This window comes from Ochotona princeps, chromosome 29 (assembly GCF_030435755.1).
Source record: "Ochotona princeps isolate mOchPri1 chromosome 29, mOchPri1.hap1, whole genome shotgun sequence".
Taxonomy (NCBI): Eukaryota; Metazoa; Chordata; class Mammalia; order Lagomorpha; family Ochotonidae; genus Ochotona; species Ochotona princeps.
The window spans coordinates 15,211,329-15,237,430 of NC_080860.1; the positions used below are offsets into that span (position 1 = coordinate 15,211,329).

The 26,102-nt window shown below is 46.1% G+C and overlaps 1 protein-coding gene across 5 annotated transcripts in view; it reads right to left on the reverse strand.

Moving 5' to 3' along the window:
• Positions 1–2,525: 2,525 nt before the first annotated feature.
• Positions 2,526–26,102, reverse strand: part of CHEK2 (checkpoint kinase 2) — a 38,779-nt gene continuing 15,202 nt past the window's right edge. For 3 of the 5 annotated variants that reach the window (XM_058656753.1, XM_058656752.1, XM_058656755.1), the window contains exons 6-14: positions 22,673–22,726; positions 19,319–19,380; positions 17,004–17,103; positions 11,067–11,153; positions 10,401–10,564; positions 10,057–10,172; positions 8,925–9,010; positions 4,694–4,774; positions 2,526–2,770 (exon numbers count right to left, since the gene is read on the reverse strand). In XM_058656753.1, coding sequence (XP_058512736.1) covers positions 2,681–2,770; positions 4,694–4,774; positions 8,925–9,010; positions 10,057–10,172; positions 10,401–10,564; positions 11,067–11,153; positions 17,004–17,103; positions 19,319–19,380; positions 22,673–22,726 — 840 coding nt within the window. In that variant the 3' untranslated portion in view covers positions 2,526–2,680. The other 2 variants (XR_009244390.1, XM_058656754.1) reach the window with 2 other exon arrangements.

Below are 26,102 nucleotides of genomic sequence, written 5' to 3' on the forward strand. Positions count from 1 at the left end.
TAGGTCTAATCAGAGGGAGCTAATTCAAAATGTCCTGGAAACAGAGGAGGGCTGGCTACCTGCCCCAAGGCACAAAAATGTCCTTGGAAACCACATTCAATGTTCCAATGAGCCAAGGCTCATTAAATTTGGCAATGTCTGCTTCGATCCTCTAAAGCAGCAAATCATCCAAATCTTTACCCTAGCCCCCTGCACCAGGCCAGCCAAGCCTCAAGATGCTTGCATATAATTGCAATGGAAATTACTAAGCTTTCGTTTCCTATTGCCTAAGGAACAGCAGTGTGTCTCCCCACCCTCACCCCTTCTCCCCATGTTGCCAGCCTTGTCTTCACTAAATCACCAATGGCATCTGAACCATCCATGGTGCTCAATTCATGGCCAGTAAGGTTACAATGTGGCCTAAAATCAGTGATTTAAAAAAAAAAAGATTCAGTTGGTCAGATGGAGATAAGAGAAGACAACTTTGGAGTGGGCATTTATCTTGGCAGTTGAGATGCCTGTGTCCCACGCAGAAATATATGTGTTAAACACACAGCACTAACCCCTAAATCCATCTTCCAATGAGGCTGACCTTGGCAGGCAGCAGTAATTGGCCCAAGTAATTGGGCTCCTGTCATTCAATTTACTGGGAGACCTGGATTGAGTTCCTGGCTCCTGGGTTCAGCCGTGACCCAGACATGACCAAGTCTAAGACCTAATTGTTTTGGGAATTTTGGAAGTGAGTCTGCAGATGGGAGCTCTCTCTTTCAAAAATTAATTTCAAAAGAGAAGAGTGGGCGGGGGATTAGCCTTTCCAACCACCTGCACTCCTTGATGGTTTCCAAGCCTGGCCATTTGTAATCATGCAACAAATCCCGTTTTCATAAACCAATTAGAGCAGTTGTCTCTTGCCTGTCACCAAGCCACTACAACCTCCACATATCACGGGGCTAACCCTGCAGCCAGCCTGCAGGGACTGAATGCTCTTGGTGGACAAGCATACCTTCTATGGGGCAGATGTTCGTTGGGGAGTTAGGGGTCAGAGAGCAATGCCATAGCATACAAGGTTAAGCCTTATCGACAATTCTAGCATCCCATATGGGGCCCAGTTTGAGTCCTGGCTTCTCAGCTTCTAACCCAGATCCCTGCTAACGTGTCTGGGAAAGCAGCAGAAAGATCCCTTGCACCCATGTGGGAGTCCTAGGTGAAGCTTTAGGCTCCTGGCTTTGTCCCAGCCATGGTGGCCATTCAGGAGAGTGAACCAGCAGATGAGAAATCTGTGTGTGTGCGTGTGTGCGTGTGTGTGTGTGTTTCTCCCTCTGTGTAACTCTGCCTTTCAAATAAAATAAAAATAAACCTAAAAAAAAAAAATAAAATACTCAGGACTCTCATATCCCAAGCTGAAGTCCAGCTTGCTGGTAACGCACACCCTGGAAAGTGACAGGTGACAGCTCAAGTCTCTGGATCCCTGCCATCCATGTGGGAGACTCAGAGGAACATCCAGATACCTGGTTTTGGCCTGGCCCAGCCTCAGCTGCTGCAGGCATTTGGGAAGTAAACCACTAGATGTCAGATTTCTGATTTTCTCTTTCAAACAAACAAACAAACTGTTAAAAAGACCAACTTGTCAGCTTCTTGTGGGTTTTGCCAGTGCTGAATTGACAACTCTGGGTCTGATTCAATATAAGATTGGAAGGACAAAAAAAAAAAAATAAGTTAGTATTCAAATCAGCAAAGAACTGGGTTAGGTGCCAACTCTTCCACTTAGCAGTTGCGTGATGTTGGACAAGTCACTTTACTCTTCTAACCCTGGGGCTCCTTGCTGGAAACATGAGAATGGTGGGAGAAAGTATCTCAGAGGATCACCAGAACAAGAGATCCGCCCTGGACAGGGCTTTGGACAGCGCCTCCCTGCTCATAAGTGGGCCAACATGGCCTACCCACTTAGCTTCTTTCTGCTTCTAAAACCCAAATAGCTCTGCGGAGTGAGTCATCCAAAAGTCATTTGGCAGAAGAGACTGACATGAGAGATCATGTATAATTGTTCCCTCCCTCTTTCCCTATAGATCCTTACTGTAGAAATAGCTGTGTGCTTGGCTACAGGACTCCACTGCATGCACGCGCACACACACACACACACACACACATACACACACACACACAGTAGAGATGCTCTATTTAAAATGACAAAGTTCTAAATTTCACAAACTTCTTCAGCCCGACATTGCAGAAACTCCACAAGAGAGGATGAGTTGCAAGTTGGCCCATGTCACATGCACCCAGGTACCTGGCAGCTCCCGGGAATTTGGTAGCCTGCCACCACAAACCCCACCCCAGCCTCGCTGTGCCTTTTTCATGCTTGACTTTCTTAAGCGGCCTTTAGGATTTGTATTCAGCTCTCACAAACAAAGAATAAGGTGATATCCTGAGAGCTGGCCTGGTGATGACAGTAGCCACAGGGCTCCCGATGAATGGCACCCAGCTGCCTAGGTAGGAGGGAACAGGCATTCAACTTAAAAGCTCTTCAACAGGCATCCACACAGAGCCAAGTTTCCACTGGGATTTTAATTATGTATCAGTGATTGTAGAGAAGCCATGATTCCCATAATTAAAACATAAATCAAAGACCCAGACCAAGGGGAACAAAAACCATGACACAAAATTCAAGAAGGTAGATGTCTTTCATGTTCAGACCACAGGGTTACGACACAGCAGTACACACGGGCCGGCGCTTTGCGGTCTCTGTCGCCTCGGCTGCTTCTTCCAGGGGCCGCTTTCGACTGGTCGAAGGCTGCGAATACAGGAGGCAAGGGAGCAATGGTCAAAAGAAAAGCAACAGCTTCAACAAAGCTCTTTAACACACTTCTAGTAAAACAGGGGCATCTCACGTGAAACTTCCAGCACCAAGAATTTCCGAGACAAAGGCTGTGTGGCTCTGTGAGTTAAACTGTCACCTGTGATGCCAAGATCCCATATGAGCACTGGATCAGGTCCCAGCTGCTCTGCTTCTGATCCAGCTCCCTGCTAACGCTCCTGAGAAGGCAGCAGAAAGTGGCCCAAGTACTTGCCCCAAATGGGAGACCAGGATGGAGTTATTGGCTCCTAGTTTCAGCCTGGCTTAGCCCTAATTTCACCTTCTACCTTTCAAATAAACAAATAAATCTTTTGTTTAAAAAAAATTATTAGTTGTCACAATAAGTTAATCCCCATCACACCTTCGCCTACTCTGTCATGTTTATTGATAATTCTTTTTGTTTGCTTAAACAATATATACTTATTTATTAGATAGGACAAAATGACAGAGGAAGGGGGAGAGAGAGACATAAAGATCTTCCACCTGCTGGTTCACTCCTCAAATGGTTTACAACCACCAGACCTGGGCCAGGACAAAGCCATGAGCCAGAAACTCCACCCAGGTCTCCCACATGCATAGCAGAGACTCAAATACTTGTACCTCCATCTGCTGCAGTAAGCAGACAGCTGCATGGGCAGCTAAGGAGCTAGGATGTCAACCCACGCTCCTACATGAGACAGCAGCAACCCAAATAGTGGCTTAAAGATGCAGAAGAACCACACCATGAATGTTGCTCTTGTCCTGGGTTGGTAATGGGTACTAACATCCTCTCTTCTGATGCTATGCTGCGGCAACAGCAACTACCAATCTCCCCGCCAGCCCCAAGATCACAGAGGACATGGGCACACTCCATAGTATGCTGTGTTGCAAAGCCTGGAAGGTCAAGAGTTGGTATATCCAATGAATTTTAGATTGTTTTCAAGCTAGAATAGATTAACGGGGCAGGGCTGGGGAGAGCTGGCAGGAAGGTGGGACAGTGGTTCATTGGCTGCTGGGGACATCTGCATCCCATGTTCGTTCCTGTAAATACACACCTTGCAGGGGGAGAGGGTCCCTGCCATTCATGAAGGAGATATGGTTTGAGTTCCTGGCTTTGGCATGGACCAGACCTGGCGACTGCAGGCATTTGGGAATGTGAATTAGTGATGAAATATCTGTCTCTGCCCCAGTCTTTCAGTAAACAAATAAATAAGACTTTGAAAAAAGGCTTCATGGAACATTGGAAGAACATCCGTATAGGGAAAGCAGGCAGCTTCCTGCCAACGCAGACTCCCACAGGCTCCAGTTCATGTCCCAGCTGTTCCGCTTCCCATCGAGTTCCCAGCTTGTGGCCTAGGAGAGCAGAAGAGGATGGCCCAAGTCCTCGGGACCCTGTACCCACTTGGGAGACCCGGAAGAGGCTCCTGGATATGGACTGGCTCAGCTCTGGCTGTTGCAGCCACTTAGGGAGTGAACCAGCAGATGGAGGATCTTTCTCTGTCATTCTGTCTATAAAAATCTACTTTTCAAATAAAAATAAATAAATCTTTAAAAAAAATAGGCAACATAATTACCTTTAGAATGAATTATGGAAGTATAAAATGATTACCAAGAAATCATTAACCATTTGCCCCAAATTTTGAAGTTTCCAAGCAATTCCAAATGCAGCTTGTGACAGAGGATTCCATCCTTCCCTTGCAGAGACTTTGTGAATGACAATCCCTACTGCTTGAATGCATGAAATTGACACTATTGAGTCTTCTGAGGATGTCCAAGCAGATGAGGTTGAAACACCGTATTGTCTACATGAGCCCTTGCAATGTTGCCCAAGTATCCCTCCCAACTCTCCATGCTATGGTTAATGCTCCTCATCAGCAATACCTGGTCTGGGAGCTGGAGGAGAGCCTCTGACTTATCTTCCTTAGCTAGGAGACTCTGAAACTTCCTTTTCATGTCTTCATCCTGTGAAGAAATTCAAAGAATAAATAGGTTATGTCTCAAGGAAAGAGAGTGCCTGGAATGACAGGGCTAGGATGTCCCTGGCAAGATGAGTAGGGGACCCACACCCACCACCCGAGGACCTGGGCTCAGCACCCTGCTCCAGCTCCTAACTCCAGCTTCCTACTGATGTGGACTCTGAGGTGTGTCAGTAAGGACTCAAGGGAGTGGCTTTCTGCCCCCATCCCACCCCAGCCCCTCCATGTGGGAAACCTGGACTGAGTTCCTAGCTCCTGGCTCCAGCCCTGGACACTGCAGGGACACAGAGAGTCAACCAGATGGGAACGCTCTCTTTCTGCCTCTCAAATACACAGAAAAAGAAAAGGAAGACATAGGGAGGCACATACATTTCCCCTGCTGAAGCTCCTGAATGAAGAGATCACACACTGCTCATCTCCACTCTTTCACAGCAGTCTAAATACCAGCCAAGGCTTGGCTGGCACGGAATGAGTCAAACCCACATGTCTAAGTGTTCTCACAGGGTCAGAGAAATACAGACACTGGCAGTCACAGCACCCCAGATCTTGCCAAAACCATGCCATCATAGCAACCAATTCAGCACTCCAGGAAAATGTACCCAGCAGGTGCTGTACAAGTTGCCAGAATGCCCTCAAACTTGTATCAGCCTAGGCCTCAGATCTAAGGAGAAAGCAAGAGTGAGCAGTATGCAAATGACAGGTGCTTCATGCTCCAGGAGGGGGAGCTGGGGACAGGGGTGAGGAGAAAGATAACACCTGCGCTCGAGAACCCTGGGACAGCTCCCTTAACTTTCAAAGACTAGACATGTGGGCTCTGGGATCACCTGGAAGCCCGGCTCAGCCTCCACGAGTGGTGTGTGTAGAATACACACCCAGAACTGCCAGATTCCAAAGACCCCTGTGCTTCCCACCAACTCGCCCCATCAGCTCCATTCCATAAACCAAGAGTCCCTCGGTGAGCAGGAAGAAAACACACAGGAACGCAGGCCTCCAATAGGTAGCATTTTCATGAAGACAGAAAATTTAGGGTAGAGGCCAACAGGTTCCTCTCTATATCCAGGAGTTAGAGCCGCCCCCTGCTCCTGTCATTGTCCCATGCAGAAGTCCACCACCTTTCCTGGAAGTGCCAAGCTCCACCCAACTCCAGCCCACACTCTCCCAGAGCCGTCGGGGGCTGGTTTCCAATGCAGTGTCACTCTCAAAAGCCAATCCCTGCTTTCCCTCTAGGTACTTTCTCCAGCCTCTAGCTATAATATTCTATACGTCCACGTCACCCAGCTTCCTTGTTCACTCTAAGCCTTCCTATCAGTGGGATTCCAGTAAATGCTTCACAGTGTTGATCCACTCATCCCTTCCCAACACTGCCAGGCCAATCAGTGTTCACACCCTCTTTATATTGTGAGAAAATGAGTGTCCAAAGCTCAGACAGCAGGTGCTGTTCCTCCTAGTTTCAAACTATCCTCTGCACCTACTACCCTTGTCACCCACCCCTAGCAAGGTGCCACTCTCTCAGGAGTGTGGTCAAACTGGCTCAGACACAAGGCTCACCTCCCCAAGCAAGCACTTATCTTATTCCCTTTTGCTGCCATCCGTGAAGCCTAACAGTACTGGATGCACAAGCTCAAAGCATTGTATTTATACTGCACTCTGAAGGAATGAACACATGAAACTATAATGGCAAGCCCTGCAGGTGGCAATTCCTCCAGTGAGGCCACGGTGACCACAAGCCTATTAGACCTAATTTTTTAAAAATTATTTTACTTAACTTGGCGCAGTGGCCTAGTGGCTAAAGTCCTCGTCTTGAAAGCCCCGGGATCCCATATGGGCCCCGGTTCTAATCCCGGCAGCTCCACTTCCCATCCAGCTCCCTGCTTGTGGCCTGGGAAAGCAGTCGAGGATGGCCCAATGCTTTGGGACCCTGCACCCGCATGGGAGACCTGGAAAGAAGTTCCTGCTACCCGGCATCGGATCAGCGCAGCACCAGCCGTTGAGGCTCACTTGGGGAGTGAATCATCGGATGGAAGATCTTCCTTTCTGTCTCTCCTCCTCTCTGTATGTCTGACTTTGTAATAAAAAATAAATAAATCTAAAAAAAATTATTTTACTTAACTTTCATCTTATGTGAAAGGCGGAGAGATAGAATATTCCACTAACGGGTTCACTTCCCAAATGGCCTGCCATAGATACAGCTGAACTAAGCTGAAGCCAGGGGCCCAGGATTCAATCCAGTTTCCACATGGATGGTAGGGACCCAAATACTTGAATCAAGATCTGATGCTTCCCAGGGTGCAATGGGCAGGAAGCAGGAACTGAAGACAAAATAACTGAGAGAGGAATCAAGTACTAATGATCTAAGGCCAACAGAAGAAACATACTATTTCAAATAGTAATCATGAGGCCAAAAGTGAATACAGCAGATGCACTCAGAACTCGACCAGAGCCCACGGGTCCAACGCTCAAGCCAGGGCCGGACTCAGAAAACCATTTGGTTTCTCAAAAACACCATACTTTTCCCAAAATAAAGTCTAAACTACCACCAACTGTTGTTTCACGTGGGAACTCTGCATACTGGTCCTCTTTCAATCGTCACCCCATCTGTAACTGCAAAAACAAAATGTGGACAAAAGAGTATTCAAGCAAGAGTTGTGGTGGAGTTGAACTTCACCTTCTCTTTGGCTCTTTAAATAAATTAATTAATTAAAGGGTTTCTTTTGGGACAAAAAAAAAAAAAAAAAGGGTACAAGAACAACAGGCTGTGATTGCTTGTTAATTTTAGGCAGATGCAAACCTGCTCCAAAACCTAACTGGCCAGCTGCACCTTTTTTTATATATATATTTTTTCCCTTCCAAAATGAACATAGCTCCTTATCTCTCTACATTTTGGCTGCAAGAGTTTCCCTGTTAGGATACTTGGAAAGGGCCAAGAGGCATGCTTCTCTTTCTCACCAAAATTAAATACCCACATGCATAGGGCACTCTTTGTCTTCAAACTCCTTTTCTCCGAGGCCCTGCTGTTTCAAATCGGTGTGGTCTAGTAAATGCTAAATCATCAGACAGTTTTCTTTTCGGGGCGGCGAGGGAGGGGATATTGTGGTTTCCAGGGCAACATTCACAACACATAGATCTGCCCCTCCCTCTCTCGTCCCACTTTTATTTATTTATTTACTTTTTTTTTTTTTTTTTTTTTTTTTTTAAGATTTGCTGTTCTCAACATGAGCTGAGTTGATGGAGTGGGTTGGAAGAGTAAATGGGGGTCAGTGTTCCAGGAGTCCCAAAAAGTACAGAGCTGAGGCTGGATTACCCCCCCAAGGAGCCCCTAGACTAGGAATTCCCAGAAGAATGGCCGCTGGGTTCAATTACCTGGCTAGGTTGCTCCTGCACACACACAGCAGCCCAGAAGCTAACAGAAAGGAGAAAGGCTGCACTGAGTACAACTGCCATAAGGCAAGGCATCCATCAGAAAGCCTGCAGCACGCTGAAGCTAACTCCAAAACCAAAGACTAGCAAAGCCCCAACTCTTGGCAGCTCCTAATGAGGTCAGCGTCTAACTGAACGGCGGCCACAACCCTCAGCAGGAAGAGGAGAATGCATGCTTGAAAGGCACAGGTGACAGCCGGCACTGGTGGCATGCTTTCTTACCATGAAGCTGGAACGTTTAAATCACTGGGACTTGAGAAATAGCTGTTTCCTCCCCCCAGGAGTCCAATTTTCTCCACCTCCTCCAGTTGCCCAGATTTAAGGTTGTTGATGGCTGGAATATAGCCCACCCCACCTGGGGTGGCAGGGAATGTGGGCGGGAGGGGGCAGGGCGCTCTCAAAGGAACACAGCCCAATAAAGACTCAGGGCAGTCAAGCGGAAACCAGAATGAGCCATAAAGCGCCTGTGCATCCAACAGCCTCAAGTAATGGCAAACGTGTTACATGCCACAACACATACATACACACACACACGTACACACATCCCTACTTTCACCTGGAACTGAATCTTAATAACACTCAACAGACCCAAGGAAAATAATGTGTTTCTGTGTGTTTTTGTCCTCTTCCTCCATTTGCTTGCTCTGTCTCTCTGGCATTTCAGGGCCCTCCTCCTCCTCCCATGCATTTTATGCTTGCAGGCACGACCCCACACCAACCTGAAGCCAAGGATGACTTAAGGCTTCTTGTGTTGTAAGACGTGCCTTTGGATCCACTACCAACAACTTCTTGACGAGGTCCAGGGCTTAAGCAACAAGATAATTGGGCAGAAAACAGTGAAAAGCAGGAATACATGCAATCAACAGAATTACAGGCCACCATCCAGAAAGAGAGAGGTTCTGAGATCACCCAGAAGTCAGCAGACACAGTGGGTAAGAGCCCCTTGAATCTCTCACTCCCTCTGTCCAGGGTGCTCTGAACGCCTGGGTTCATAAGGAGGCTTCCTGTGTCTTCCCTGCTGGGAGCCAAAACTTCTCAGCTCCCTTGTTCTCTGTCAGTGCTGTTGGACTCAAGTTTAAAACCAATTAAAGCTGAACTTCCACCCAATTCTGAGACACTCAGGATGCAAGGCTAGCTCTCTCTGGGACCATGGGTGACCAGGGTGTCAGTGCCAGCTCCTCAGCCAGAGGTATGCTACTCCAGCAAGCAACAATTGGAGTTGGGCTTGTCTCTTGCAACAATGTTATCCCTTAAACACCCAGACATTTAACACATTCCCCTGGGTTGCATTATTTGACACTTAGTTTTCATTTTCTACTTTTTCTTCAGGAAATTACAAGGTTGCATTTTTAAGCTATAAAATACAAGGTAACTACCAAAGGCCTTCTAACTTTCACAAACTTAAGAAAACTTTGCAACTGAAGTTACTTATTATTTTTTCACATTCAACTGGGTAACAGGCACTTATATAAAGGATAATTTAAGCCTCACAAAAAGCCTCATAAAGTATGGGTTATTGAGGCCCAGTTGACAAATACAGAAAGTGGAGGTTGGGAGGGGTTAAATCACTTGCCTAAGGCCAGACAGCTAGGAAGTAGCAGATCCAGGACTCTTTCAATAATTTCCACTGCTTTTCAAATGGTGCACAACTTAGCAATAGAAGCTAAGGACAGAAGTAACAAAACACATCACAGGATTTGAAGAAAAGCTCCCACATCAGCACCCAGGCAAGCATGAGTGCACACATGCACACATACACACACACACACACACACATACAAAAGCAGGGTTTTGGTTTGTTTTTGGTTTTTTTTGGCAAATCACACACTCTTAACCCTTTCGTATCCATACCCTTCTCTGACACATCTGCCCAGACTTCAGGAATGAAGTTGTATTTTCCACTGGTGATCTGATCCTTCAGTGACACTTGAGTCTTATGCTCAGAGAAAGGTGGATACCCACTAAGGCTTAATATTGGTAGAAAGAGAAAGGAAGAGAAATCAAGTGGCATTTTCAGTGGCATTTGGATATACGTATGTCTTTTTTCATTATGAAAAATCGAGTATTTCTTTACTTCAATGGCTGAAAAAGTGGCCTCAATTAAACCCGGAATCTCCACCTAAACATGTTGATGCATGATTTCATCTAATCACATCCAACCAGCCTGTAAGGGAGGCAATGAAAGCTTTTCTTACCAGATGAAAAGGATGACTCCCAGACTCCAACAGTCCACGGCGCGATTATATCCAGCTGTTCCAATGGACAGAAGAACCTCAGGGGCCAAGTAGGTGGGGGTACCACATAAGGTTCTCATGAGGGAAGTCTCCCCCAAAATCTTGGACTGCCCAAAATCAGTTATCTAAAATTAAGCACAAAAGGTAATAACAAATGTAATACAAACATACATCACATAGATTATGTATGTGTGTGTGTGTGTGTGTGTAGTGTATATATATATATATATATAGCACACATATATAATGAAGAACATAGTCTGCCAGTCCCAAAAGACTTACGAACAGGGGAGTGGGGACAGCACAATAGCCAAGCGCCCAAAATTCCTTGCCTTGAATGAGCCGAGATCCCATATGGACGCTGGTTCTAATCCCAGCGGCCCCATCATGGTGGGAATCCAGAAGGGTTACTGGCTAGCTTTGGCAGTTGCGGGCCTTTAGGGAGAGCTCACTCACTCACACACCTTCACTCTCTGTCTCTGCCTTTCAAATAAGTAAAAAAAATAAAACTGGTAAAACAAGAAAAATCAGATTCTCAATATTTGTATGTTCCCCCTTTGAATGGAAGAATTTTAAAGTTTCTAAAAGAAATCTGAAATGACGACCTACAGACCATCCATGTCTCACCTTTATGAGACAATCCTCTTCCTGAGACGAGAGCAGGACATTTTCCGGCTTCAAGTCACGATGTATGATGCCATTTTCATGAAGATACTACACAGGAAGGGGAGCATGACCTTGCATTTAATCCAATAGGTACATGAGTAGAGACAGTTAACAACACACATCTTGACAGCTGAATGAAACCAGACAACCATGTTTTCCAAAGTCATGGAGGAAAAAGAAGAAACAGTCAAGGGAAGAAGGGATGTTGTTTATAAATTCAGATAAAAGGGAATCAGAGGATGGTACAGGCCAGGCCCTCAGGACCAGGTGCCTGCATGGTAGACATGAAAGAAGCTCCTGGCTTCGCATCAATTCAGCTCTGGCCACTTGGGGCATCTTGGGAAGTGAATCAGCACATGGAAGATCCCTGTCTCTCCTTCTCTCTGTAAATCTGACTTTACAATACATAAATAAGTCTTTAAAAGAAGGAAGGGAGGGAAGAAGGAAAGAAGGAAGGAAGGAAAGAAAAAAGAAAAGGAAAATTGGGGGCCCACTGCAGTAGCCTAGTGGCCAAATTCTGACCTTGCAACTACTGGCATCCCATCTCAATACTGGTTTGTGTCCCAGCTACTCCACTTCCCATCCAGCTCGCTGCTTGCAGCCTCCTGGGAAAGCAGTAGAGGATGGCTCAAAGTCTTGGGTCCCTGCACCCATGTGAGAGACCTGAACAAGCCCCTAGCTTTAGATCTGCTTAGCTCCAGCCACTGCGGCCATTTGGGGGGGCGGGGGCAGTGTGAACCAGCAGACGGAAGATCTTTCTCTCCTGCTCTCTGTAAAATCTGTCTTTCCAATAATTTTTTTAATTTTTTTTAAAGATTTATTTATTTTTACTACAAAGTCAGATACACAGAGGAGGAGAGACAGAGAGAAACATCTTCCGTCTGATGATTCACTCCCCAAGTGAGCCGCAATGGCCGGTGCTGCGCCTATCCGGAGCCAGGAATCAGTAACCTCTTCCGGGCCTCCCATGCGGGTGCAGGGTCCCAAAGCATTGGGCCGTCCTCAACTGCTCTCCCAGGCCACAGCAGGGAGCTGGATGGGAAGTGGAGCTGCCGGGATTAGAACCGGCATGTTCAAGGTGAGGACTTTAGCCGCTAGACCACGCCGCCAGGCCCGTAAAATTTGGTAACAGTGACTTTGGACTATAATCCTTTATCTCACTTTTTCAATAATAAATATCCCTTTGCATTTGTAGAAAGATAATTGATTTCAATTAAAATATTTTAATAACATACCAAAGTGAATACAGAATTTCTACCAGAATAATAAATTTGTTTAGGTGCTGAGAATAACATCAATCATGCACACATACAGAAAGAACATACTACATCATGTTTTATTAGAAATCAAAAATTTCCCACATCCACAATTCCCACCCAACTTATTTTAATGACCTTATTTCAAAATCAAAAACAAATAACAAACCAAATGAGGGGGAAAAAAACACTGGGTAAGTGACACCAATAAAATGGGTTCCTATTCCTGAACTTGCTTCTTCTTTGATTGTCTCCATCGGCTGCAGCAAAAATGCATCCCAAAATGAGAGTTCAGCACCCACCAGCAAGAGGGGGGCACTGAGGGCCGGCGGGGTAGGGCTAGACTGCAGCATACGAAGGCAAAGGCTAAGACAGGTGAGGAGCTATGCCAGGCTGGGACAGAACAACCACTGGAACGCCACCATTTGTAGCTGGGAGTCCAGCATGGTAGCCTAGTACCTTAACTCCTCACCTTGTATGGGCCGGGATCCAATATGGGCATTGGTTCATACCCCAGTGGCCCCGCTTCCCATTCAGCTCCCTGCTTACGGCCTAGGAAAGCACTTGAGGATGGCCGAAGGACTTGAAACCCTACACCCGCTTGGGAGACAGAGAAGAGGCTCTGGGCTCCTGGCTTTAGATTAACTCAGTTCCAGCTACTGCAGTCACTTAGGCAATGAATCCACGGATGGGAGATCTTTCTGTCTCTCCTTCTCTTTGTATATCTGATTTTCCTATAAAATTATAAGTAAATAAAAATATAAATAAGATCCGTGGCTGGAAACAGGCTTAGTTGGGGAGCAAAGGGGATGCCCTGATTGGGTTGTGGTTCCCACTGGTGAGTGCAAGGGCTGGAGTAGGTACCGCTACCTGGCCTGGATTTGATTGTAGTGTCCCTTAGCACAAGTATAAACTGGGTCTGGGGTGTGCCGACTGGGATAGACTCCAGCACCCACTGGTGCTCGTGAGAAGCAGGGTAGGTGTAGGATGGGCTAGGATAGGTCTCTGTCCCTGCTGAGCCAGATGTGAGATGTGTCTGGGTATGAACCAGGCTTGGCTGGGCTATAACACTCAACAATAAAAACCAGAATAGGTGAAGGCTGGACAGCAAAGGCCACTGTTCCAGTGGGTAGACTAAGTAGGGCTGGCCCATGGACCCACTGGTGGGCACAAGATCTGGCACTGGAAGAGGTGCTGATGGAAGAGCTTGGGAAACTCCTCTGTTGGGACACAGTCTCTGCAGGTGAGCGCAAGAACCATAATAGGGAGCAGCCCAGACCAGGCCAGGGAACGGTACCCACTGGTATATACATTTGACCAAGGCTGGGGGGGGCAAACCAGGCTGGGCCAGTTCATATCATCTGCTGGCAAATCTTAGCGCCAGAATGGAGTGTAGGTCAGGCTGGGTCAGGCCACAACATATGCCAGTTCACATGAAGCCCAGAACTAGGGGCAGGCTAGGCTGGGCTAGGCTGTAGTCCCCATCAGCATGAGCTGGAATTGAGGTTGGGCCAAGTCCATCCAGGACACACACCCACTGGCAAATGCCGAGGGGAGGCAGCCATGCAAGACTGGGCCATAACACCCAACCAGCATATGTGAGACCCTGGTGGGGAGGGAGGCAAATCCAGTAGCGGAACTGTGTAGGTCTCCCCTGCTGGACCACCACTCCCACTGGTGGGCATGAGAAATGGGATGGAGACAGACTGGGATGGATAGGGCTACAACACATGTTGGCCTCATGTGAGCTGGATCAGGGGAAAGCCAGACTGGGTTGACTGTTCCCATTGGTGCATGCATAAGCCAGAGTGGGTGTGGCTTTGCTGGGCCTTGCTCCAGCATCAGCTAGCAGATACTGCTGTCACGGTGGCCAAATTCTGTCAAGTTAAACTGCAAAACCACCTGGAGAGTGCAAGATCCAGGAGTGGGAGTTTCCCAATAGGAAAACAGTGGGCACCTCCCTCTTGGGTTGCCACTCCTTCTGGTGAGCATCAGGACCAGGACTGAGGCAGGTGCGGCTAGACAGAGAGTGGCACCTGTCGGCAGGTATGTGGGCTGGATATTGGGGCTGGTTGGGTTGAAATAGGCCTCAATGCACACTGACATGTACGAGAGCTGAATGAGATGTGGAACAGACTGCACCAGTCTGCTGTACATACTGGCAAGCATGGGAACCAGGGCAGGGGGCAGGAACGGTGCGAGTCACCCCAGCTAGGCTGCAGCTCCCAATGGTTTGCATGAGGGCTGAGTGTGTGGGGGGCAGGATCGGACTGGGCTCCAATACCCATTGCTTTGTGTAGAAGACAGGGCTGGAGGCAAAACTGACCCAGTAATTTCAACTACCAGCATAGGCATAAGCTGATTAGGTTGCTGGACGGTGCCTGACCCTGTACTGGTAAGTACACACAAGAATCAAGTCTGGGATTCCTCAGATGAAGTTTCTCTGGGGAAGCCACAACTGAATCACTAGACCCAAAGCCCCATCCATGAAGAGAACTGCAGGTTCCATGGTCTGATCATGGAGTGCATGTGTCAAAGTTGAGCCTCCTCAGTGGCTTAGACAGAGCAGTGGACTGCATATCTAGGTGCACTTGGAGGACATGGCAGAACATTGGAGCCTGAAGAGGACACCTGGTACCATGACAGAGGACAGAACAAATTAATCAAATACTCCAGTCATGTGTTGGCAGTGAATATCTAGGCAAACAGAGACTCTAAGGTGGACTATGTCAACCACTGGATTCTGGAGCGATTTCATCATGCTTGGAGTGGCGAGATCGGCAGTAATTCAGAACTGCTGAACTATCAAAACCTCTTGAGCAGGACCCTCACAGCATGTCCCACATCGGGGACCCTGGGGTGGTGTTACGTGGCTGTCTTCCATCCCAGGATGCAGAGGCGTTTGGGACGCTGGATGTGGCTTCTCTCCTTGTTTCTCCCTTTCCCCCACATAATACAAGGAGGAAAAAAGAGGATGTGGAAATAACGGTCTCACCCACTTTCCTGTAGCCCTTGACTCTTTGCACCCTAATCACCTTCACAAAAAACATCAAAAATAAAAAGAATTATAATTTCTAAAACAAAAACTCATCCCAAAGTCACCCCAGAATCTTTCACCGGGAATCGATCTAATGAACCCTTAGGAGAGGGCAAACCCAGACAGGCCAGTTCCCCCGAAAATGATGCTCAGTCCCCCTAAATCACCGCTCTTCCTGCTTGGAGTGGATTTTCGAAAAGAGGGAAAAGGAGAAAAAGACTTTGGGAGGGAATCACCAAGACCAAATTTGGGAAATGGGAATCCTTGGAGCAAAGGGCCACCAGCTATTGCTCCATTCAACACACTCACTACACACCTTCACTGCCACCTGTGCCCACATTTACCGGGATGCTAGAAGTGCACCTGCAGAGAGTGCCTAGTGTCAGCAGCCAATGCCCTGGGTGCTCAGGCAATTTTATTGGTGTTCCGTTTCTACTTCCAAACCTTAAAGTTGCACCCGGGGCTTTTCAAAGCTGTTGTCCAGGTTTTCAGTTGTTCTGGTCCAGACCTGACTTCCAAGGACAACACCTAGACTGACTGATGGATCTTTTAATGCTAACATTTCTGCCCCAAGAGGAGCTGTCACTTTATAGAATGTAACATGCAACATATGCTAGAAGACGCTCCGAACTCCACCGCTGCATGAACTTGCCTATATGGAATGATAAGAAATTCCCACCTCATATATAATTTTCCTCAAAAAATAAAAGATAACCCACTTTCACTTTCTTCAGAAGTGTCTGATTTGAAAATGATTCCTGAGGTCTCTTTATTTGCTACAAATTAATTACTTTGGAGGACAACCTCTTCTGGTGGAAGTATCAATTTCTATTCCCTAAGAAATAAGCCTGTTGGGACATAGCCACTTAGTCCACTTCCTACTAGTGCCAGCATTCCATATGGGCACCAGTTCACATCCTGGCAGCTCCACTTTAGATCCAGCTCCCTGCTTATGGCCTGAGAAAGCAGTAGAGGACAGCCCAAAGCCTTGGGACCCTGTACCCACATGGCAGACCAGGAGGAAGTTCCTGCCTCCTAACTCCTTGCTTCAGATCAGTTCGGTTCTGGCCACTGCAGCCATTTGGGAGTGAACCAGTGGATGGAAAATGTCTCTCTCTGTCTCTCCTCTTTCTGTAAATATTCTGCTTAAATTAAAATAAATAAATCTTTAAAAAAAAATTTTTAGGTAATCCTGTTCTAGTTTTGTGGTACTAACTACTACTAAGTACTAAGCCATGGGAAGCAACCAGGTCCAAGCAGCCCAAGCTTGCCAGCTGCCCTCAAACCATCGCAGTTTTCACTCCAAAAGTTAAGCAACATACATACAAGGATCAGGCAGACACCAAAGACCTTCCAGAGCTATGTCCAGGCCACAGAGGAGAGACATGGAACCACATGTTTATTTTCTTAATTCCCCTTTTTCACTATGGCTTAGTTTCCCAGTGAGAGCTTTTTCTTCTTCGTCAACCGGGTGTGTTTTTGCTAAAAACAGAAAAACCAATTCCCAGATACTCTTCTTTGAGCACTTGAACCCAGTCCCTCAGCTTCTCTAATTCCTCTAGAAGAAAAGTATCTTTCCAAAAAAAAAAACAAGTGTTGTCTTACCTGCACTGCCAAGAGCATCTGGTAAAAGTAGAGTTTGCAGGTAGACTCTCTCAGGCGTTTATTCCCCACCACCTTCTCGAACAGTTCGCCTCCTTCCATCCTGAAACACACAGGCAAAAAGGCAGGTTCATTCCTCAAACTGCTTCTTAGTGTGACAAGAGACAAGCGTCATTTTCTTCATTCTTGACTCCTTTGGGTTTTTTTCTTTTTTTTTTTAAAGATTTATTCATTTTATTACAGTCAGATATACAGAGGAGGAGAGACAGAGAGGAAGATCTTCCGTCCGATGATTCACTCCCCAAGTGAGCCGCAACGGGCCGATGCGCGCCGATACGAAGCCGGGAACCTGGAACCTCTTCCGGGTCTCCCAAGCAGGTGCAGTGTCCAAATGCATTGGGCCGTCCTCCACTGCTTTCCCAGGGCACAAGCAGGGAGCTGGATGGGAAGTGGAGCTGCCGGGATTAGAACCGGGGCCCATATGGGATCCCGGGGCGTTCAAGGTGAGGACTTTAGCCGCTAGGCCACGCCGCCGGGCCCTTGACTCCTTTGTTTTAAGCTAATAAGACCAGACCAGTGTTGTGGAATAGCAAATTAAGCCTCCATCTATAGCCCTAGCAGCCCACATGGGTGTTGGTTTAAGACCTGATCCAGCTACCTGATGATAGGCCTGAGAAAGCAGAATTTGACTCCAGTACTTCAGTCCATGCCACTATTGGCTCCTGCCTGGCACAGGCCCAAAAACTGCAACCATATGGAATGTGAACCAGTGGACGGAAGATCTTAATCTCTTTGTCTCTCCTCTCCTCTGTGTAACTCAACCTTTCAAGTAAACAATAAATACACTAGATACTAAGAAAAAAGAATGAAAAGAAATGGGCATTAGAAATATTTAGGGTGGGATCAGCATGATAATCCAATGCCTGTGGTGCCAGCATCCCATATGGGCACCAGTTCAAGCCCTGGCTGCTCCACTTCTGATCCAGCTCCCTAATGGCCTGGGAAAGCCACAGAGGGCAGGCTAAGTGCCTGGGCCTTGGCGCTCTCCAGGGAGAAGTGAAAAAAGCTTCAAGCTTCCATCTTCAGACCAGCCCAGCTCTGGTTGTAGCATCCATTTGGGAAGTGAACCAACAGATGAAAGATCTCTTTGTCTCTCCCTCTCTCTATCCCTGTAATTCTGACTTTAAAGTAAAAATAAACCAAAAAAAAAAAAAAAAAAAGAAAGAAAAGAAAAAGGGGGAAAAAAAAGAAAGAAACACTTAGGGACCTTTAAAAAAAAAAAAAGATCCTAATCATTAAATGAAAGAGGCCCAGGAATATTCATGTTTATCCTGCACTTCAGATGAAAGTCACACTGATCCCGAAGTGCAAGCAGGACCTTAAAATCTCTGGGCCTTGTAGCCTAGTGACTAAAGTCCTCTCCTTGCCTGCTCCAGGATCTCATATGGGCAATGATTCTAATCCCAGCAGCCCCGTTTCCCATCCCGCTCCCTGCTTGTGGTCTGGGAAAGCAGTTGAGGCCTTGGGACCCTGAACCCACATGGGAGACCCAGAAGAGGCTCCTGGCTCCGGATCGGCCCAGTTCTGGCTGTTGTAGCCACTTGGGGAGTGAATCAGTAGAAGGAAGCTCTTCCTGTCTGTGTCTTCTCCTCTCTGTATATCTGACTTTCCAATAAAAATAAAATAAATTTTAAAACAAAGAAACAAACAAATAAGTAAGTCTGTAGCACAGTGTTACGCCTCAGCCTGCAGCACTGCAGCACATATGGGTGCCAGTTGGAGCCCCAGCTGCTCCACTTCTGAAGTAGTTCCTATTAACACATCTGGGAAAGCAGCAAAAAATGGCCCAAGTTCCTAGGTCCATGCCACCCACGTGGGAGGCCAAGATGAGGTTCTGAGCGACTGGCTTTGGCTTGGCCCAGCCCCATTACTGTGGCCATATAGTGAGTGAACCAACAGTTGTAAGATATTCTCTCTCCCTCTTTTTGTATCACTGTTAGCCCCATCTGATGCTAAGAAAACAAGGTACAGAAATGAAGCAAAACTATCTACATTGGGCAGGGCGCTAATTAACTGCAAAGTGCATTTCACAGGGCCTGGAATCCAAGACTATCGGCCTGTGGAAATACTGGAGGTTTGTTAGACTTGATGCTAAGCCCCTCTTTCCAACACACACACACACACACACACACACACACACACACACACACTTTGTGGTCTCATTTACATACATAGCCACTGAGGGTCCTGCCTTCAGTTCTTAGCCAATTAGTATGAATCTAAACAGAACCAACAAATTTAAAAAGTTTATTACTTACAATTCCAAAACAATATAATAATCTTCTGCATCAAAAAAGTTTTTAATCTTGATGATGCAAGGCTAAAAGAGGAAGGAGAAAGGGAAAACGGTGAGAAACTTTCAGGAGTACACAGCAGTAGAACTTGAGACATCTGGTTAGAGGGACTGAAGGCCAAGGCTGTTGGACCCCCTTCCTTCACAGGCTTTGAAGTTCAAGTAGGGGGGAAAAGCTGAAGATAATCTGACTCCTCAATGACAACTTGGAAGACACTTTCTACCCCAAGTGAGGGCACTTCAGAAAGTTTATTGGAACATGAAATTAGACACAAATGTGTTTTACTACAAATACTTTTGAAATATATACAGACAAGGTGTCTTCAAAAAGTTCATGGAAGGGTTGGCATCATGGCACAGAGGGTTAACCACTGCTTGTACCCCTGGCATCCCATATCAGAACCCCAGTTCACGTCCCAGCTGCTTTGCCTCCTGTCTAGCTCCCTGCTAATACACCTGAGAAGGCAGTGGAAGATGGCTCACAAGCTTGAGCACCTGACACCCAGTGTCATCCATCCTGATGCAGCTCCAAGCTGCTGACTTCAGCCTGGTCCAGCTCAATCCAATGAGGTCATTTGAACAGTGCACCATCTCGTGGATGAGAGCACGCTCTCTCTCTCTCTCTCTACCTCTGCTTTTGAAATACACAAAAAAAGTAGATAAAAGTTTGCTTGTTCTAATATTTATCTATATTTAAAAAGCACATTTGGGGCTGGCACAGTGGCACAGAAGGCTTATCTTCCACCTACAGCACTGGCATCCCACATGGCACCCGTTCATGTCCTAATGCTCCACTTCTGATCTAGCTCTTTGCTTATGGTGTGAAAAGGCAGCAGAAGATGTCCCAAGTCCTTAAGACCCTGTACCTACACAGGTGGCCCAGAGAAGACTCCCAGCTTCAGAGCTGCTCAGCCCTGACTATTGCAGTCACTTGGGGAGTGAATCAGCAAATGGAAGCTCTTTTTGCCTCTCCTTCTCTCTCTGCAAAATCTGCAATTCAAATAAAAATAAATAAATCTTATAAAAAGAAAGGCAGGTTTACAGAGAGAGAAGGAGACAGAGAGAAAGAGAGATGGTTCACTCTCCAATTTTTTTCTTTTGCCTTGGCCAAAGTAAGAATTTCATTGTGAAAATGATCTGAAAGGTACTGCGTAAGGAAAGAGACCTCGAGGACCCACACGCAGAGATCCCATGTTCACCAGTTCACATTCCTCCACCCTCAGTAATGGTTTCCATCCTGCAAGCCAAGCTGCTTTCTGTGGTAACTCCTATCTTCAGCTTCCTGGAGAAGAGATCTTTTCCCATAAGCCATCTTCGTTTATTCTGTAGAGCAGAGCTTTGTTTCCAGGAAACAGTGTGTTAGTTGGAGATGGATGCTTTTTTTTAAAAAAAACCAAACATTAAGGTAGATCTAATGTGTTCAACAAAGTGAGGGGCTCAGCCAAAGGTGAAGTGGAAAGGTTCTCTAGTGTTTGCTTGTCATCTTGTTGCAACCAGAAATCCACATGTAAAAATGGTGTCGGTTCCATCACAGTGTGTCAGGCAGGTAGCCTAGTTATCTGTGTGCCTCAGGACCACAATGTGACAAGTGGTGGCGTCATCAGAACCCAGAATGGAACAACGGCCAGAATTGGAACAAACTGAAGCCAGGAACCTGGAGCTTCCACCAGGTCTCCCATGTGGGTGCAGGGGGCCAAAAGCCATGTGCCATTTTTCACCATTTTTCTCAAGAACATTACCAGGAAGCTAGATTGGAAATACAACAGCCAGAACTCGAACCACTGCCCATATGGGAAGCTGACACCGCAACCAAAGGCTTAACCAACTAGACTACAGTTCCAGGTCCAAGAAAACTTTTTTTAATAAAATTTTGAGAAAGTATATAATTACACAACAACTTACATCATGGAAGCAAAGGGAAGAAAAGGCAAGAAGAAAGAACAACGTGGGAACTTCACTTCCTCGCTGTTAAAACCCAACCTATCGGGCTTGGCGGCGTGGCCTGGTGGCTAAGGTCCTCGCCTTGATCCCATATGGCCGCTGGTTCTGATCCCGGCAGCTCCACTTCCTCTCTATCTCTCCTCCTCTCAGTATATCTGACTTTGTAATAAAAATAAAATAAATCTTTAAAAAAAAAAAAAAAAAAAAAAACAACCTATCAGCAGAGATCACCAAGCCCGTCACGACCCCATCACACTCTCACAGCCACAGGTGTCTCTCTGCTAGGGACCACAGGAGACTAACGCAAACTCTCCACATGGGCCATACAGGGAAAGGAAGTTAGGAAGCAGCAGGTCTCTATCTCCTATAGTACACTCCCCTCACTTTGTTGAACACATTGAGCATTTGGTTTGCCGGATTCCCATTTTGACCTTGTGAGCAAAGCGTCCACACTATCTCTGGTCAGGACTAATCTAGCTGATGCAAAATCTCAGTCTTTTCCTTTTTCTCTCTGACTTTCAAATAGCAATAAAATAAACCTTTAAAAAGAGCAACAACAACAAATTATGTCGACGTCCCATAGGGGTGTGCCAGGGTATGACACACAACTCTGGCTCCTGACTGCAACCTCCTGCCAGGGCAGACCCCAAGATACAGCAGGGAAGTTCAAGTAGCAGCTCTTAGCACCCACATGGAGACCTGCACTGAATTCCCACTTGCAACTCCAGCCTAGCCCCAATCATGGCAGGCAATGGAACAGTGAACCAGAAGGTGGGAGGTTTCTCTATTTCACTGCTTTTTAAACACCAAATTAATTTAAAAAAATAAAGAGAAACTTTGTCCTTGTTCCAGGCTGAATTACATTTTCAGTCAAATTGTCCATTGGGACAAAACTATCACTGCACAAAAATTAGAAGAACTGTATACATCCTAAAAGGTCACTGACACCAAATCATATAAAGGATGTTCTCATAAATTATTGGATACACTTTAAATACCTCCAAATAAAAGCTATTTAAAGGTGCTGGTACTTCAGACACAGTCAAACTGTTATTAAAATTAGCATTGTGCACTCAAACACAGTTTGTTAAATCCACCTGAGACAATGAATCCCGTGCCTTATGCTCAAGAACTGCATCATTGGAAAGACAAAATTTTTTTCATTTTTAAATCTTTATACAGTCTTAAAGCCTCGAAATGCAGAGGACAAATTCTTCATAGCTAAATAACTGATAGGCACTTGCCCATACACACACACAAATTTCAGAACTCAGGTAAATACTAGGCTTATTGTAATAAGAAAATAATAAGCAAATGATTTTCTCTTCTCATAAGTTAAATAAATTTAAGCCTGGGTCCTATTTTTCACAATACTTACATGATCTAGTTTTTTCAAAATTTCTATTTCTGTTTCAACATTGAGAGCTTGATCCTTGGGTAAAAAGAAAAATGTAGAAATCATTAACAAGAACAGTAATAAAAATTATTAACAAGAACAATCATAACAGCCAACATCATTTAGAGTTAAAGCTAGCTGAGAAAAAGCTGTCTGAGTGCCAAACCCAACTCTATTCATACAAAGAAATCAAGACCCAGGGGTCAATGAATTAAATAAAATTGAATAACCCACTGAAATTGCTTGCAAAACACTTGGCAAACAGCAAGCTTTTTCTACAGCCAAACCCAGAGCCAAGCTATTTGGGGGAAGGCGGGAGTCGGGGAAGGAGACCGAGTTAGTTGGAAAGCAAAGTTACAGAGTCAGAGGGAGAAGGAGACAGAAAAATCATCTTCCACTCATTGGCTCATTCACCAAAAGGATGCAACTGTCTGGACTCAGGAATGCCAAAGCCAAGAGCCAGTCTCCCACATGGATAGCAGGAACCCATTTTTGCTTTCCCAGGGTATTTTTTTTTTTAATTTATTTTTGTTGCAAAGTCAGATATACAGAGAGGAAGAGAGACAGAGAAATATCTTCTGTCTGATGATTCACTCCCCAAGTGACAGCAACAGTCGGTGCTGTGCCGATCAGAAGCCAGGATCCAGGAACTTCCTCCAGGTCTCACAATCGGGTACAGGGTCCCAAGGCTTTGGGCTGTCAGAGGACAGCTTTCCCAGGCCACAGCAGGGAGCTGGATGGGAAGTGGGCCATATGGGATCCTGGTGCATTCAAGGCGAGGACATTAGCCACTAGGCTAGGCCACCGCAGGCCCTCCCAGGGTATTAGCAAGGAGCTGGACTAGAAGCAGAACAGCAAGAACTTGAACTAGCACTCATATGGGATACCAGCATTTGTAGGTGGCAGCTTAACCACTACACAATGCTAGCCTTGCTCTTTATTTAGGATAAATAATCTCACATAAGCCTCGGCATTTCCCAAATGAACTGAATTCTACTATTACCTTCATTTGACAGATGGAAGTGAGGCATGGAAAAGGATTGCCACTACCCAGGGGCCCACAATCAGAAATAAGTGTAATCCTCTATTTTCAACTAATAAATTAAAAGGTGAGTGACACGAGACATTAGCTATAGAAGTATTTTTATTTATAAAAACGATAACAATTGTTTTTTAAGGTGCTTAGTAGGTCCTTTACTCCAGCAGGGTAGGAATGGGAACAGGGATAAAACTAGAAGGGACATGTCTCCTGCCATGGTGGCAGGATGGGGGCTGCCAGGGTAGGGGGAGGGACAAGATGGAAGGGGACTGGGAAGACACAGGTAAGGAGGGAAAGGAAGAGAGGGGGGAGGAGAAGCGAGGGCCTGTGTGGGCTGTGTAATGAAAAACTATAACAATTATGAACAAGGAGGTAACCTAACTAAACTGACAAAAATGGCAGGGCTGGTGTTGTGACACCGTGAGCTAACTTGCTACTTGTGATACCTGCATCCCATATCGGAGTGCCAGTTTAGGTTCTGGGTATTTCACTTCCAACCCAACTTCTTGCTAATGCCCCAGGGAAGATAGTGGATCACTGGCCCAAGCAGTGGATCAAAGATGCCCTGTTAGCCACATGGGAGAGTTGGACCTGACCTCGCTGTTACAGGCAACTGGAAAATGAGACCTTTTTCTGCCTCTCTCTCTTCTTTTATTCTATCTTATTGAGAAATGAATCTCAATAAGATAAAATAAAACCCAAGTCATATATCTAATAATGGAGCAGATCCCAGGCACAGGCCGCAACCTGAACTACAGGCTAACATCCAGGTATTTACTGAAGCTCTGATGAGAGGAAGGTGCGGGGGGATTGAGGCTGTTCTCTGTTATAATCCCTACAGGAAGGAGGACTTGACTAAGTTAACCTCCCAGGCAACACCCTCCACCAAGAGGGTATAGAATTTCACATTTATGTAAAATGTACTTTGGCTCAGAAAGCCAGATGTTTAAGAGCCTGCCTCTTCCTGTAAGCCACTAAACTCATTATGAAGCCGGGGTGCTAATACTCCGATCATAGAGAGGTCAGAAAACAGCCCAGTGGGATTCGAAGAATGAAATCAGGAAGTAAACATGGACGCCAAGTTTCTAACAGTCGGATAGATCATTTTCCTCTCCCCAAAATGAAATCCAGAATCACAAGGGAAAAGATTTATAACCAAGTGGACACAGAAAGGAAATCCCTCTTGGCTATGTGAGCCGGGCATTGTCTAAGGGAAAAAACAAACAAAAAAAAACATCTTAAAGGAATGTTAAAGCATAATAGCCAGAAGCAGCTGGCCACGAAGGGAAGTACGATTGGAGCTGGGTTTCACATTGCTTTCTTGGGTCAGCTGTGAAAAGACCAATACAGGGCCCGGCGGCGTGGCCTAGCGGCTAAAGTCCTCGCCTTGAACGCCCCGGGATCCCATATGGGCCCCGGTTCTAATCCCGGCAGCTCCACTTCCCATCCAGCTCCCTGCTTGTGGCCTGGGAAAGCAGTTGAGGACGGCCCAATGCATTGGAACCCTGCACCCGCGTGGGAGACCCGGAAGAGGTTCCTGGTACCCGGCATCGGATTGGCGCGCATCGGCCGTTGCGGCTCACTTGGGGAGTGAATCATCAGATGGAAGATCTTCCTCTCTGTATATCTGACTTTGTAATCAAATAAATAAATCTTTAAAAAAAAAAAAGACCAATACATTCAGCCATATTGCCCTTACAGACCACGTGGAGTACAGGAAAGTGTAGTGAAACCAGTGACTGCATAGTATCCATCACTTCATTAAAAATGTAAAACTCTGTAATTACTCTAACATTTATCTCTGTGAGACCCAGTGAAATACCTGCAGTGGCCTCCAGGAGATCAAGGAGACAGAAGGTTGAGTCCTCTAAGACAATGTGTATGAAGCAAGGGACTCAATCAGCAAAAGAAGATATGGCGCGGAAAGCGGGAAAGTGTAGGCTGTGATGTGTATGTGGAAAAACACCATACAAATCTGTATATTCAACAGGATTTGGAGCATCTAAGAACAGGAATGCATATGAACAAAGACTACAAGGGTTAGGGAAACTGGAACCAGCTGTGGGTGACAGTGAACTGCGACAAGCCTGCTCTTCCCTCTCTTTCCATGAAGCAGAGAAGTCTTGTTAACAACTTTGAACTTGAAAGAGAAAAAAACTTTCTACTATGTAGAGGATTAGGTAGGACCCAATATTTTAAGAAGAAATAAGTTACGAGCTAGAGTTCCAAGATGATCCAAAGATACTCAACAATGTTCTGTGTTCTTTGATGCTCACAAGCTCCCAGATCTGAGCATTAGCTCTTCCTGTGGGTGAGAAGGGTCACTCAATGTGGCACAGGGGTTCAGCCATGGCTTGGGATGCCTGCACTTCC